This window comes from Erpetoichthys calabaricus, chromosome 17, assembly GCF_900747795.2.
Source record: "Erpetoichthys calabaricus chromosome 17, fErpCal1.3, whole genome shotgun sequence".
NCBI lineage: Eukaryota > Metazoa > Chordata > Cladistia > Polypteriformes > Polypteridae > Erpetoichthys > Erpetoichthys calabaricus.
The window spans coordinates 58,203,701-58,219,856 of NC_041410.2; the positions used below are offsets into that span (position 1 = coordinate 58,203,701).

The 16,156-nt window shown below is 37.6% G+C and overlaps 1 protein-coding gene across 1 annotated transcript in view; it reads right to left on the reverse strand.

The window, feature by feature from the left end:
* Nucleotides 1-16,156, reverse strand: part of iqgap1 (IQ motif containing GTPase activating protein 1) — a 303,190-nt gene that overhangs the window by 53,847 nt on the left and 233,187 nt on the right. The window contains exon 27 of the mRNA XM_051920214.1: nucleotides 7,012-7,152. Coding sequence (XP_051776174.1) covers nucleotides 7,012-7,152 — 141 coding nt within the window. The remainder of the gene's footprint in view (nucleotides 1-7,011; nucleotides 7,153-16,156) is intronic.

Below are 16,156 nucleotides of genomic sequence, written 5' to 3' on the forward strand. Positions count from 1 at the left end.
CTAGCACACAAAAAAAAAGAAGCCGCTCGCACCCACCTGCAAGCCCAAACCCCCCCCCAACTGGCACCGGACGGGACACACACAAAGAGGACGATTCAACAAGCCCCTGGCACACAAAAAAAAAGAACCCAAAACCACCCCACCCACCCTACAAGCAACGGACGGGACACACACAAAGAAGAGGATTCAACAAGCCCCTGGCACACAAAAAGAAAGAAGACGCTCGCGCCCCACCAATCCTCCCCCCCCCCCCCCACTCAGACGGCGAAAAAGCACACAGCGCCGCACGAATCCCATTTCACACAAAACGGGACCCACACAAACAGGAGGATTTAACAAGTTCCTAACGCACCAAAAAAAAGAAGCCGTGACCGCCACGCCAGGCCCATTAGAGACGAGACATGGCACACGAAACGTTCACAACAGCGACGAATCAGACCCACAAACACACTAACATCAATAAGAAGTGACACCCAAAGCCCCATTTCTAAAGGAACCGTCCATATTAAACATACGTCATCTCAACACCTTCACACTAGGCAGCATAGGTGGATCTCCTTACAATAAAGCACTATTAACCGTTCAACTGCAGAAAAGGCTCCATATTAACAGTGAGTGCGATCCTCCTTATTACTTATCCATATTTCGCATGCTGAGGAACAAACAAGTCATGAATACACGCTCGCGGGTACAAAACGATTCGGCTCGGATAACGGGACCAAACACACGAACCCGCATGAAACAACAAAATACACGGCGGCGCATCTGCATTACATCCTACAATAGTTCATTTGATTTTGCATCTACCGGAGTAAATATCAGGTCACCAAAAGGCAATGACCCATACTGCTTTCGCGTATGTGGACAAATATTACATTGCATTGGAACAGTGCACCCTGAAACAAATCAAGAACGCAAATATGCACAAATCACGTCGGCACCTACAAAGCGCTTCTGAAACCGCGGAAGAAAAAATGTCTCGGCTCCAAAAACACATGTCACTCCTTATTCCAAATACCGGTCCCAATCACAGAAACATTGGTATCCACTATGACAATGCACAGGAACAATGCACGTGACATCCGTCTTGCCACACTATTAATTATAGATGAATGTACAATGGCATCCAGTCACTTACTCAACACCATTGATAAACTTCTACAAACATTGATGAATAATAATATTCCCTTTGCGGGAAAGGTACTTTTATTAGGAGGAGATTTTAGACAGTGCTTAACTATTACTCCACTTACAATGTGCTCAGCTATTGTTCAGTCCACCTTAAAATACGCGGACAATTGGCATTGCGTTGATGAATAATAATATTCCCTTTGGAGTAAAGGTACTTTTATTAGGAGTAGATTTTAGACAGTGCTTACCTATTACTCCACATGCCATGCGCTCAGCTATTATTCAGTCCACCTTAAAATACGCGATGACGTCATATAAACAACACGAGACCGAACTACAATACATATACAGGCGCGAGACCTGATTGGTGATAATACGAAGAAACGAACAGTCCGCATATTAACAGTGAGTTCGATCCTACTTATTACTTATCCATATTCCTAACGATAAAGATCAAACAAGTCATCAATTCACGATCACGGATACAAAACTAGACGGCTCGAGTAACGGGACCACAAACACGAACCCGCATCAAACAAAAAAATTCACCTCGCCGCGCTTCTAAAACCGCGGAACAAAAAATGTTACGCGAACAATTGGCTTTGCTTTCTAAAGATACACTTGGTACAAAACATGCGATTTCCAGATCCCGAATATAACAATTGGTTATTACAGCTAGAACATTGTACACTCACCAATACACATGGACTTCACCCAGATTACGGAGATATTTGGAACAGCGGTCTCATTAGACCAAATGCCCCTTTTAACACAACGCACTATATTATGTCCAAAAAATATTATTGTTGATCACATTAATAACCAGGTCATTTCATTACTTCCTGGAGAGGCACGGCTCTTTCTAAGCTCTGACAAAGTTGCCTCTGATGACGACAATGAACATCTGAATTTCCCCTTAGAATATTTGAACACTATTAACCCAGCCGGATTACCACAACACAATCTTAGCCTTAAAAACGGAACAATAATCATGCTATTAAGAAACCTTAACACTAAACAGGGTTTATGCAATGGCACACGTTTAGTCGTCAACACCATGACACACAATGTTATTCAAGCAACAGTTCTTACAGGATCACATGCTAACAATACTGTTCTCATTCCTAGAATTGACCTTACGAGTTCTGACCTACAATTACCTTTTACATTGAAACGCCGACAGTTGGGATTAATAAAGTATCTATCTATCTTAAACCTGCATTTGCCATGACCATCAACAAATCACAAGGACAAACCATGGACAAGGTTGGCATCTACCTCTCTGAGCCCGTTTTTGGACATGGACAACTTTATGTTGCCTTCTCACGTGTTCGACGTTCATCTGACGTTAAAGTTAAAGTTATAAATGCTCCATGCCAAGGAAGACTCATTCAAGGACAGGACACCATCTTTACTACTAATGTTGTGTACAAAGAAATATTCCAATAAACCATTACTCTGTGCCAAACACTGTATTTTTTGCTTTCTATATGCATCATCCACACCTGCACACTATTCTATATCTAATTCATACATCTCACTCTTTATCATGCCCCAACGCCAGGGGTTGGCGAGCGAAGCGAGCAGGGGGCGGAGCCCCCTAGTCTTAATGAGAAGCCAATTCTTGCTCTTAAATAAACCCATTACTTAATTCCACGGCTTGCTGCTGGTCTCATTCTGCTACAGCAGACATTAACCAAACTGTTGATTTTCTGTTTCTGATTATTGCCCTGAGAGATAAACCTAACCGAGACCCTCACCTTTCTTTATGTTCAGATAATGTGGTTAGCTGGTCACTTGTTTGCTCGTTTTGTGTCTCATTATTGTTTGGCTGCTAATTAAGGAAATAGAAAGAATTAAGGGGTCTGAGTCGAGTTAATTAAAACTAAGGCAAAAGAAGTTAATTAACAGCAAAAACAGGTCACTAATTAAGAAGGTGGTTAGAATGAAAACCTGCAACCATTGCGGCCCTCCAGGACCAGAGTTCGACACCCCTGCCCTAGAGGATTAATATAGCGTACCAAATTCCAAAAAAAACCACATTTTATTAATTTTAATAATAACTTAAGTTAAATTTAATGAAAATAATTGATCAGTTTAGTAATTCAAAGCCAAATTTTAAAAAAATGCGGGCAGTGTAAATCAAGTTCTGTTGGATGTTAGACTTGTTGGAGAATGATTTGGATGACTCAGTCCCCACCCTTGAAGTCTATGTCTGCATGAGATACCAGCTGATCCAGCACTCCAGGCTAGGAGTTGCTGAACTGGAGTAGGTGTTGGCTGGCTTGCATTATAGTAGAGAATTGGCAAACCTGGTCTTGGTCTCCTTTTGAGAGACAGTGTGCAATCCTAAGAGCGTGTGAGAGGAGACTCCAGACCAAACAGCTAGAGATAGGTGGTTTACAGTTGCAAGGCAAAGAGTGCACAGTTTCCAGGGACATCAACCACAGAATTGAAGTGTCAAACTGTTTTCATGCCCTTGTGGAGATGGACGGTGTCTCTGAAAACTCTAAGTGGTAGGCAGGCATGAGGAGAATCAGAAGGCCATCTCAAAACCAGTCCCCAGAAACAGAGGTTGTGATAGTAGGGGACTCAATCATTTGGTGGATTGAGGTGTAGGTTTTCTCTAGAGGGTCTTGCAAAGTGAGTTGCATTCCAGGTGCAGAGGTAAGAGACTTCAATGGAAGGATGTATATGCTCCTGGCCACAGCGTGGGCAAATCCTAATGTCATTGTACATGTTGGATCAAATGACATACAAAGTTTAGGACAGGCCAGGTTTAGAATTTTAATAGAATGGAAGAACAATAGTGTAAAAGCAAATATGCATAGTAAAGTAAAATCCTACATCTAAGTACAAAATTAAAGTAAGTATCACATTAAAAATAGCTTTTGTGAATGCTGGAATTATCAAAAATATAAACAAGTGTGTTCAAATTTATTACTATAATATCAGAATTATGCTCAGCTACAATAGAAACCTTTCTACATAACTAAGATGGTGATGAGAACAACATATATGGGTACACATTGTTAGGAAGGATAGAAGGGGTGGAGCCATTTATGTAAAAGCTAAATTTAAAGACGAGTCTTCTTCATTTGGATGATGAGCAACATCTTAGTGAGGACACATGCATTCATCTGGAAAGCAGTAAGGAAAGTGGCCTTGTTTTATGTGTGTGCTATGGAGCACCCAATGCAGACAGTCATTTTTATACACGTCTTTCTAGTAATATTAAAAAGAAAGCTTACAGGGGGATATTATAGTCATGGGGAACTTTAACTACCTATATATTAACTGGGCTAAATTTACTAACACCAGAGTAACAAGAGCAGGATTTTTTAGACATAATAAGTGACCTTTTTTTATATAAACACAGTATGTTAAAACACCAACACCAGGGAAGCCTATGCAGATTTAACATTTTGTAATAACCAGGACAGAATTCAGTGTCTAGAGGTACTGAACCACTAGTGTCAAGGGACCATAATATTATACATTTCTCAGTGTTTGGACAGAGAGCAAAGTGGATTGTAGGGCATAAGACAGCATGAAAGCAGCTACTAAGAATAAAATTTTGAAGGTAAAATGCAGTTAGAAGGAATACTGCAGATAAAAAGAAGATGACCTAAAGAGATTCATTCAGTATTTTAGTAGGAAAAGAACAGTCAAGGAGGAGGTAAATTGTATCGGGAATAGTAAAGGGGAATAAAATTATATAGACAGTGAAACAGCAGATGCTCTAAACTTGCATTATTGTGAGGTTTTCACATGTGGGGAAGTGGATAACCTCCCAGCAGTAACAGGGACTTATAAAGAGATATTGAATGATTTGGAAATTGTAGAGGAAGAAGTACTGCTTAGATTAAATCGTCAGAAATCAAACAAATCATGTGGATCAGATGTTATTCATGCTCAGGTGCTTAAAGAACTTAGTGAGAACATATATAAACCACCCATATCACATATTTTTAGGAAGTCACTGAACACTGGGGAAATTCTGGACTGGACTGGAAAATGTCAAACATTTTATTATATAGAAAGAGTAATCGGGCAGATCCAATTAACTACAAGCCAATAATCTTAACATGCATCACAGGTAAATTAATGGAAAGAATTAAGGGGTAGATTAGTAAATTCTTATTCTTGCAAAGTTGCTCAAACAGTCAGCAGGGGTTCACATGTGGGAGGTTGTATTTTACTAACATGCTGGAATTCTATGAGGACGCAATAAAAGGATATGATCATTGTAGTGCAACTGATAATTTTTATCTTGACTTTCAGAAAGCATTTCATAAGGTCCCACATAAGGAGTTACGCATCAAACTAAAAGAGATGGCAGTTCAGGGTGTGGTGTGTAGATGCATGCAGAATTGTTACTAGAAAACAGATGATCATGCAAGAAACCTTATTAAAATCAAGTGAAAACAAGAGAGGTGTCCCACACGGGTCAGTGCTAGGGCCACTACTATTTTTAATATATATAAATGACTATGATTTAAATTTTCAAATATAGCAAGGTAAGAGGATTGGGAGATAATCTAGAATCCGTTGAATTATTATGGAGAAACATGGACAGCATACAGGCTTGATTTGTGGCAGATTAAATTTACTTAAGTAAATGTAAAGTACATACTGTACTGCATGTTTGAAGTAAAAATGTTACATTTAAATACACATTGGAAGGTCTGAAATTGAAAGTACACCTTATGAAGAAGGATTTAGGAGTCATAGTGGACATGTCACTATCAAGTTCCAGACAGTGTTTAGAAACCATTAAGAGGGCTAACATAACTTAGGTTGTATAGGATAATGTGTAGAGTACAGGTCAAAGGGATTTATGCTGAAGCTTCATAATGCTGAAATACTGTGTACAGTTTTGGTCTCCAGGCTACAAAAAAAGACATAGCAGCACTAGAAAAAGTCAACAGATGAGTGACTGGGCTGATTCCACTAAGACTTGATTAAAATGGCTGAGCATTTTCAGTTTAAGCAAAAGAATACCGAGAGGTGACATAATTGAAGTGTACAAAATTATGAAAGGAATTAGTTTAGTGGATCAAGAATGTTACTTTAAAATGAGTTCAAAAAGAACATGGGGACAGAGTTGAGAACTTGTTAAGGGAAAATTTTGCACAAACATTAGGAAGTTTTTCTTCACACAGAGAACCATAGCCACAATGAATGTTACTAAGTAGTGCGTTAGACAGTAGGACTTTAAGGACCTTTAAAACTCGACTTGATGTTATCATGGAAGAATTAAGTAGACAGGGCTTTTTGGGCTGAATGGCCTATTCTCGTTCCAATGACTATCAATAAATGCCAACATCAGTTACTGAGAAAAGCAGGAACTGATCTACGGCAGGAATGTTTTACCCTTAGACAATTGTGTCTAGCATATTTAAGTGTAAGAAGCTCCAGTGAGATAAGTACTCAGATACATAGTATTTTGGTACACTTGGTAAATCCATAACACTATAACCGAGGCCCATTGTTTTAGGAATTTTTTGGGACACACATATGAATATAGATTAGGACCCTGTGTTAGGATATAGCGGGTTGGAAAATGACTGACTGACTGTGCTTCCTTGCTGAGTTAGATATTGCAAATCTTTCCTGTTACTAGTTCTGATCTGGACAACTTTTCCTGTAATCTACTTTTAAAATTAATGTAGCACTAAAAAGCCGCATGCATTCTTAAGCAGTAATTTCAAAAAGAAATACATTCTTATTTAGTAAGTTAAAAGACTGGATATTACGGCATGAATTAAGGAAAAGTCTGGAAATAATGGATAGTTCATTTTTCTCTCTGCCAGGCAAACAATTTTAGTCTCTTCTAAATCAAAATATATTAAAACTGTTCTTAAGCTAAATACTTACGGAATTTTGTCCACAGAAACGATGATAGCAGATATAAATTTGTCTGTTACAGTCCGCATGTTCTTGATTGAAGAATCAAGCCGTGTTCGAACTTCCTCATGACTCAAAGCCTGCTCTGGAGTGACATCATACGGAAGTTTGCTGAAAAAAGAAAGCACATCAAGTACCTTAAACATAAAGGACTTTTCTAAATAATAAACTCTGGACACTGCAGAGAGATGCAGAATAAATATTTGTCATTTAACCCATTTTGGCATAGATATATTTAGTAAGCAGCATTTTAAAAGACAGAAAAATATTTGAAATGTAGTTTAAAGAGTAAATTAGATACTTGTCTGAGTGATTAAGCATACCGTATATGTAACGTTGTGTGGATTGTAATAGAGTACAAAAAAGTCACTTCCCTAGAAATAAATGGAAGGGGAAATCACTTCTATAAGCATATAAAAGACTGATTTGATTGAACAATATTTACAGATTATTATTGTAAAGATCCAACATTAACCTGTAGCTAAATGGTGTTTGCCAAATTCCTAATTAATTATATTTGAAAGGCAGTGCTGTCCCAAATGATATAAACATTGGACCGATTTTACTTAACTGAACTGATGATGTCCTTAATTAGATATGTTAGTGACTTCAAGAAGTGGATGGATGAGAACTACTTGTCTTTGAACACAGAGAAAACAGAAATAATAATTATTGGAGAGATTGATTCTGATCGCAACAATATATATATATATTTTTAACTCCATTTAATTCACCATTAGTTTTTCTGAATCGGCCCGCAATCTAGGTATTATCTTTGACACTAGCATATCATTCAAAGCGCATATTACAAAACTATCCAAAACATGTTTTCCCAGCTTGAAAATGATGGAAAATTAAGTTGTTTTCTAAACAAGCAGGATACTGAGAAATTAATTTATGCATTTATTTCTAGTAGGATTGACTACTGCAGTGCGGTGTTCATTGGCTGCTCAAATTAATTCTCTATACAGCTTTCAATTAATTCAAAATGCCACTGCAAGAATTATTACAACAACAAGAAAATACAAACACAACTCCAGTTCTTAAGTCCTTAAACTGGTTTCTAGTTATGTTTAGGGCAGATTTCAAAATCCTCCTTTTAATTTATAAAACCTTAAATTGCAAAGGCACTGCTTACTTATCTGAAGTTATTGTTATTAACAAACCCAAGAACACATTAAGATCCCAAGATGCCAATCTGCTTATGATTGCAAGAATTAATAAAATAACAGTGAGAGGTCAAGCTTTTAATTACAGGGCCCCGGAGTTGTGGGAAGGCCTGTTATAAGAGGTGCCCCTTCAGTTTCAGCTTTTAAATCACGGCTGAAGACTCATTACCTCATTTTAGCATACCCTGAGTAGAGCTGCTGATTAGCTGTGCATACTGCATCTCTACTGTTAGTCATTAGTACTAATATGAACTGTTACTAACCCTCACCTATTTTGTTTCACTTCTTGTTATTCTCATGTGGCACTTGGTGACACTGCTCTATTGCCAAATTGTTTCCCTCCCTATAGAAAAGTCATCTACCCATTCTTCTTTATCTGAGAAGTGTCCTTTCATCAGAAATACACAAACAAATGTGGAAAGCCAATGATCACTTTGCCCATCGTGTACTTTTCGCATTCCTGTTACACAATAAATCAGTTCCTTTCCAATTTTTTACTTATTTATAAAATTTGAACGAATCACTGTGTTTTAACTAATATTAATACCTAGATGGGGAACTTAATTCAGTTCCTTTTTTCCTTTCATTGGGTAATATTGCTACTGATTTTATACTAGTACTGGTCATTTTGCATTAATAGTTTTTTTTCATTTGCTAGTTACTGGGTTTCACTCTATTGGGTATAATTTTTAAAATGTTATGTTTAAGAAAAGTGAACAAGAATTAATCACAGAACTCCCACCACTAACCATCATTAATCAACTCCATTTTCACATCACTTCAAATGCAATCTGCTCTGTACTGTATGAAATCTGTTGATCCAGGAAAAGCCTATTTGTGTTTAGTTTTTAGTGCTGTTAAAAACACTAATGTAGTCTACCAGCACATGTAATTGAATTCTGTTATCATTATTACTTTTGAATATGACTCACTGTTACAAAAGTACTTAACAAACACAAATTTAATAACTGACTCTTGGATGGACCTGAAGTACTATGTAAATTGTGAATACTTCTTTTAATCTGAATTCACATGTGGACTATTCAAAATAAAATTCCCAAAATACAATATTACAGATGGGGGATTTAAGAAACATCACACTAAGTTGTTTGTGCCTAATCAGGGATCAGTACTTAACAATTAAAGACCAAATAAACCATTGTACTTCAAAACATTCATTTCCCCAAGAGGGTAAGGCAAAAAAAGGTTGAGAACCCCATGTCTACAGATATACAAGGACATTTCATCGCATGTGTGTCAGTAGTCTACAGTACGTAAGAATTTATTTGATTTTGACAGGTCTGCTGTTATACCAAATTATGCTGTGTAACTGCTGATGCAAGATTGTGCTCTACCTTTGTCAAATTGGGTTTATATTATTGGGAGGCCCTAACCAGATCGTACAACATTCGAATTGGGTTTATATTATTGGGAGGCCCTAACCAGATGGTACAACATTTTGGGGTCCTAGATTAAAAAAAAAAAAAAAATAAATTTAAAAAAAAAAAAAAAAAAAAAAAAAATTTGGAAACCCCTGCAGTAAACTGTTTACATTAATGCTCTTATTGTTCCATTATAAAAGAGGAAAATGAACCACTGATATACGTACTGTGAAAACAGCAAACAAAGCCAAATCCTCGTAAAATGAACAGACTAGCAATCCACAGTAGACAACATAATTGCATGAATTTTACTGAATCATGGTCCTTGCTTTTCTGAGGACATTCTTTAAGAATTTCAGTATGAATTTCATCAAAATCTGTAACTCTGCCATTTCTGAAGCTCTTGACAAAGGTGGAGTAAGAAAAGCAGCTGTGCAGAATGGTTTACTGTAGGTCTTTAATTATATTGTTTCACCTTCTAAGGGAGTAAATGTTGTATATGTCCTACAGAAAAGGCAGCTTGGTGCTAGTAATATTCTATGCCTGCTTCACCACTCTCTGCAGTGCTTGAGACAAGCAGGTGTCATAACAGGATGCAATGTAGTGAAAATACAATCCAGTGTGCACCTTCAGAAATTCAAGAGAACAGATGGAGGAATGCAATCTGTCCTACATTTACAAAAGTTAAGGAACTGGGGAGTCTTTTTAATAACTGATGAAATGTATTGTGCCCACTTCAATATGTCAACAACAGTCACTCCAAGAAATGTAAGGCTGGTCACTTTTTCAACAGCATCCCCTCCAATCTAAAAGAAAATGTGGTCTGGCTACTATGTTCTGTAGTCAATGAGCAGTTCCTTGGAAAGCTGATACTAAGGGCGAAATTATTGTCCTGGCAAGAATACTTCTATGTAAGCCATCTCATCATGACTGGTGATGACATCTATGATGGAAATTAGCAGTACATGTTTTGAGGGTCAGTGTGGAGGATGAAATGCTGCCAATCATTACACACTAAGGTCTGTTTGTTAAAAAGTTCAATATCCAAGACCTATGATATTGAACTTATCATAAATTGCATTCTTCATAATATGGAGGTGTTAAATCCGTCTACAAATTACTTTGTGTTTACAATGCATGACAAGACTGGTACAAACACTTTTTTCCATCACCCTAGCTGCTATGCTTACACAAGAATAAGACAAGCTTCTAGCTAAAGACTGCATCAATTATGTAATAAAAACACAAGAACTTTGACAAAGGAGAGGATGACTATTCAGTCTGTCAAGCTTGCTTGTTCAACTAATCGTTAAATTATCCCAATATCTTACCAAATATGTTTTACATGATGTCAAGGTTTCTGCTTCAATGCACAATGGTTATTAAGGATACTAAGGAGGATGACGTAGTTAGACAGAACAATGCCAGAAACGGCAAAAGAACAGTCAAGGAACAGGTGAAGGGTATTAGGAATAGTAAAGTTAAGATAGAATATACAAACAGTGAACTTCTGCTTTTCTGAAGTCCACTTATGTGAACAAATTGGTAATCTCCCAAAAGTAACATATACTAAGGAGGTACTCAAGTGATATGGAAACTGTAGAGGGAGAAGTAATTTTAGATTAAATAGACAGAAATTAAAAGAAAATCAAAAAAAAAAAAAAAAAATCACCAGGACCACACAAGATGCTTGAGGAAGTTATCAAGTACATGTATAAATCCTTGATACATATTTTTCGTAAAACCCTGCACAGGATACATTTCTAAGCACTGGAGGCAAAAAAATATTACGTGGTTATATAAAAGCATGATTGGGCTGATCCAAGTGAGTATAAATAGGCCACTAAGCATAAAATGCATCATAGGTAAATTAATGGGAGCATCTGATAAAGACTGAGCAGTGCATGTTTAGAACAGGTGCCATGTTTAATTAATACTAGGGGGCTCCGCCCCCTGAACGCTTCATTCGCCAACCCCTGTGTTTGGTTAATCGGATATACAATTTTAAAAGCTTTTTTTTTTTCCTTTGGAATTGTTTCAATTTCATTATTTGCACTTTTACTTTAAAGCTTCATTAAAAACAATATTTGGAATTATCTTTTCTTCAAGATTGCACTGAATTTTGATTACATTTTTGGAGACAATTGTGACAACGCAACGTATAACTGCCCGTGAATGAACATTGTTTCTGTTTCTCTAACAAATAATCTGACTTTTTCTAACGTTTGTCCCTGTGATTTGTTAATTGTCATAGCAAAAGCTATTCTCACGGTAAACATTTTAATATGAATGGCATATCACAATCTCCTTTAGTGTCTAACGTTATTCGCGGAATATATACATCACCTTTCTTGTCACCTGTTCAAATTTACATCGCTTCTCCGTGATCATAAATATACACCTTACCGAATTGTGTATTCTTTGAAATGAAACTTGTCGTTGCTTTAACTGGTGCGGGACCACAGATTCTCATAGCGTATGGGCCATTATTGTGTAAATCCACGTTTTGTGCATTGAATGATCCGAAGGTGAAAAGACTTTGTTTTCCACTCTTTGCCTTTTATTTCTGACCTCAATTTGACCGGCTATTTTTTCAATTACACCTGGTTCTGATGATTAACACTAGAATTACCAGAGTCTACGAAAAAACTTGTAGATCCGGCCCACCTTAAAACCATTCGCACCTCTCCGCCAGCTTCCTTTGTCCTCTAAATGTGCCAGATAAAAACAAGCTGCAGGCATCCCCCAACCGACTTAGAACATGCATGAACTTCTCCCAGCTCATGCCTTGATTGATTATCTGGGAGTGAAGTGGAGTTTTAGAGTGGAAATAATAGATCGTTATTTGGAACACACACATTTCATGTTTGTTCCGTTTCTACAGTAATCTGTGTAAACACATTGTTAAAACAGAAACTTTTTCATATTTTAGTAATAAATGTTACAAAATGTAGGCATAAACTATAGAATGTGTGAAGCATGAAGTCCAAACATCAAATAAATACTTTCACAAAAGGTCCAAGAACAATACAACAGCTTCCGTGGCGTAGTGGTAAGATTTGCTGTCTCAAAGTGCACCAGGTTTACTGTCCCTCAGAGATGTGAGTTCGATTCCCTGTTGAGGAGAAAGTGTTGTTTTTTTTTTTTTTAACCTCAAACGGACATAAAATTTATAAATTGGTATGCACTGTCAGTTAATGAGATCATTATATTTTCATGTGGGATGCCTTTTAAAATATTTTTTAACAATTGAGACTGCAATTAACATGAACAAGTGTCCTTATAATTTATTTTTAAGATCCATAACACACAGACAGAAAGAGCACTGCGTAATAGAGAGACAGACAGGCAGAAAAGTCACTAGATATATACATGAACAGGGAAGACACATGTACTGAAAGAAAAAAAAGATCAACATGTGCACTGATCCTGCTGCACTGAATAAGCTCATGCGCTCTAACACCCCCCCCCCCTCCTGATCTGACTCTAAGTAACAGTGCAAGTACAGACGCAAAGCAAGTGTATGTGTGTACTGTATAATATTAACAAAAAGAGCAGCTTACTACTGAAAACGGCAAATATAGGAGTGAGTGGACCGAGGACTCTTGATCACACTTGGTTTGTGTCTGTACTTGCGCTGTTACTTAGAGTCAGATCGGGGGAGGGGGGTGATGGGGGATGTTAGAGCGCGTGAGCTTATTCAGTGCTGCAGGATCAACGCACATGTTGATTTTTTTTTTCTTTCAGTAATAGCGCCAGCATAAATCCACACCCGATCTGACGCTGTTCGTTTTCAAATAATATTGCATTAGTGCGATCATGTTTTCACATATATTGTCTCTTTCTTTCAGGTATATAATAGAAACCACAGCATAGAGAGAAGCTTGTACATTGTAACAGGTACACACGTTGTAAATGTAGGAAAGATGATCCTTGCGTGTGTGTATGAACAGTTAACATTTGAATCTGATGATAGCGCTGAAGATACTGTTCTGTACTATTCTATCCTCTGCATGTCCTGGAGTACAAAAGAAACAGCATACTGCAACATGTGGGGACTGGCAAGATCAGGAAAAAAAAACATGCAGTCACTGATGACAAACCGCAAGATGTTATGCGAATGAATATGAATAATGTTGCATCCGTGCCACAAAATTTTCTGAAATGTACTATACATGTCATAAAACGAATAATTCCAAATATCATATATACCTACGTCTGTGTTTTTAAGTAAGGTGCACACTAATTCAGCATGAGCAGGAACACTCAATAAAACTGAATAAAAAAAAATCAAGTGATGGTGAGATACGAAGAAGGCAGATTCGCCAGCATTTGTGTGTCAGCTTTAATCCCTCCAGATGAGAGAATGTCCAGTTCCATTGTCTCAAAACAACACTCACATCTCCAGTTATTCCGTTTCAAATGAAAAATAACAGCGTCAGATCCCTGAGTGGGGGGGACAGTAGTATGTATCGTGATTTAGAGAGAACGAAAGTTAAAAAAAATGTTAACTTTTATAGGTCCTATAAATGCACACCCTGTGTTACAGACGCAAACCAAACGTATGTGTGTACTGTAAAATATTAACAAAAAGAGCAGCTCACTACTGAAAACGGCAAATATAGGAGTGAGTGGGGATTGAACCGGGGACTCTTAATTACAAGTCACATATAGGAGTGAGTGGGGATTGAACCGGGGACTCTTAATTACAAGTCAGCAAATCTTACCGCTATGCCACTGAAGCTGTTGTCTTTTCCTTGAACCTTTTGTAAAAGTGTTTACTTGATCTTTGGACTTCAGGCTTCATACATTATATAGTTGATGCCTACATTTTGTCATTTACTACTAAAATATGAAAAGCATTTCTGTCTTAAAAATGTGTTTACACAGATTACTGTAGAAACGGAACACACATTAAATGCGTGTATTCCAAATAACGATCTATTATTTCCATTCTAAAACTCCAGCAGTTCAGTCACTCCCAGATAATCAAACAAGGTATGAGCTGAGAAAACTTAGTGAACATTCTGCGACGGTGGGGGATGGAATAACCGGCTGCTTGCTGCTCGTCTTAATCGGCACATTTAGAAGACAAAAGAGAGGTGAGAACGGTTTTAAGGTGGGCCGGATCTACGAGTTTTTTCGTAGACTCTGGTAATTCTAGTGTTAATTACCTTTTGTTTGCGCTAATGCGATCTTTACTATCTTTTTATTGATACTGTAGTGACTGACATTATAAAGTGTCACAAAAGTTTTACTTGAACAATCTCCGACTTCGTAACCCCAAACACAAGTTTCTAGCACTCTCTCCAACCCCTCCTCCCCCAGGTCTCTCAGCCCCTTACCGCATCAATCAATACCCCGCTATCAGTCTTCCGTGCTGTACTCCGCCCTCCCTCAAATCGGACCTAACAGTCACTTAAAACAAAAAAGGCTTCAACTTGACTGGGACGCTACAATACTTTCGAATTTTACTGCTTTCATATTCTGTACCTTTCTCTGCATGTGTATCGCGCCATTGTTTGTTTGAGTCTTTCGAATTCCACTGCTTTCATAAACTCTTATCTGCCTTTTGTTCTCTCCAATGCTTTTGGGTCTCTTTTCTCCTCGCTGCTCTTTCTTCTTTGCTTAGTCGTTGACATTTCATCTAGAACGTATTGTCCTTATACACTTTATATGTGCTGAGAGCACAGGATCTGTGTGTGCTACGTGCCTTTACATGACTGAGTGTTTGGCTGGCCGTGCTCTTATTTGTAAGTAGGGTGTGTCTTGCAAGAATCTCATGTTCCACGTCCCTGCGAGATGGCCCTGGGACAATCTCTTGAAATCAAGTCTCATGTTTACTGTCCTCACAAGACGCTCCGTGGCCAGTCTCCTTCATCTCGCGGGTCTTTTAAGTGTCTTCCGAGAAGATCACGTCTCGTCGCCCTGCTTTTCCTTTCCAGGATTTTTTTTATAATAGAGAGATACTGCAATTCAATAAGGAAATTCATACAAAGATAGTAGATGTGATATTATTATTACAAAAAACATAATTAGCTGGTTAAGTTCGCACATGATACCAAACTAGGTGGAAGAGCACATAATGTAGGAGTTTGCCACACTGTTACAGAAGTAATTGGACAACATACAGGTTTAGGCAAATTTGGGGCAGATGAAATTTAGTGCAAATAAATGTAAGGAAACGTGTGTGAAATTTGCCATTAACATGTTAGAACATTTTTCTTCACTTATAGAACAATAGGACATAAAATGAGAGTAGAGTAGGACTTTAGGGACGTTCAGATCTCGACAATATTATTTTTGACAATCTAGGTGGATAGGACAGATGATCTTGTTGGGGTGAATAAACTGCTGTCATCACAGTTATTCTCAAATTGTTTTCAGTAAATCTGTTTAATCTGTCATCTTCCAACACGTAGTATAACAAACATTAAAAATGAAAGGTGCAATCGAAAAAAGCAGGAATGCATATTTTTTTTTTACATTAATTACAAGATGGCTCACTGGCTCCTTACTGAATCTGTAGAAGGTAGTGTCAGGAAGTCAGCACCATAGAGAACC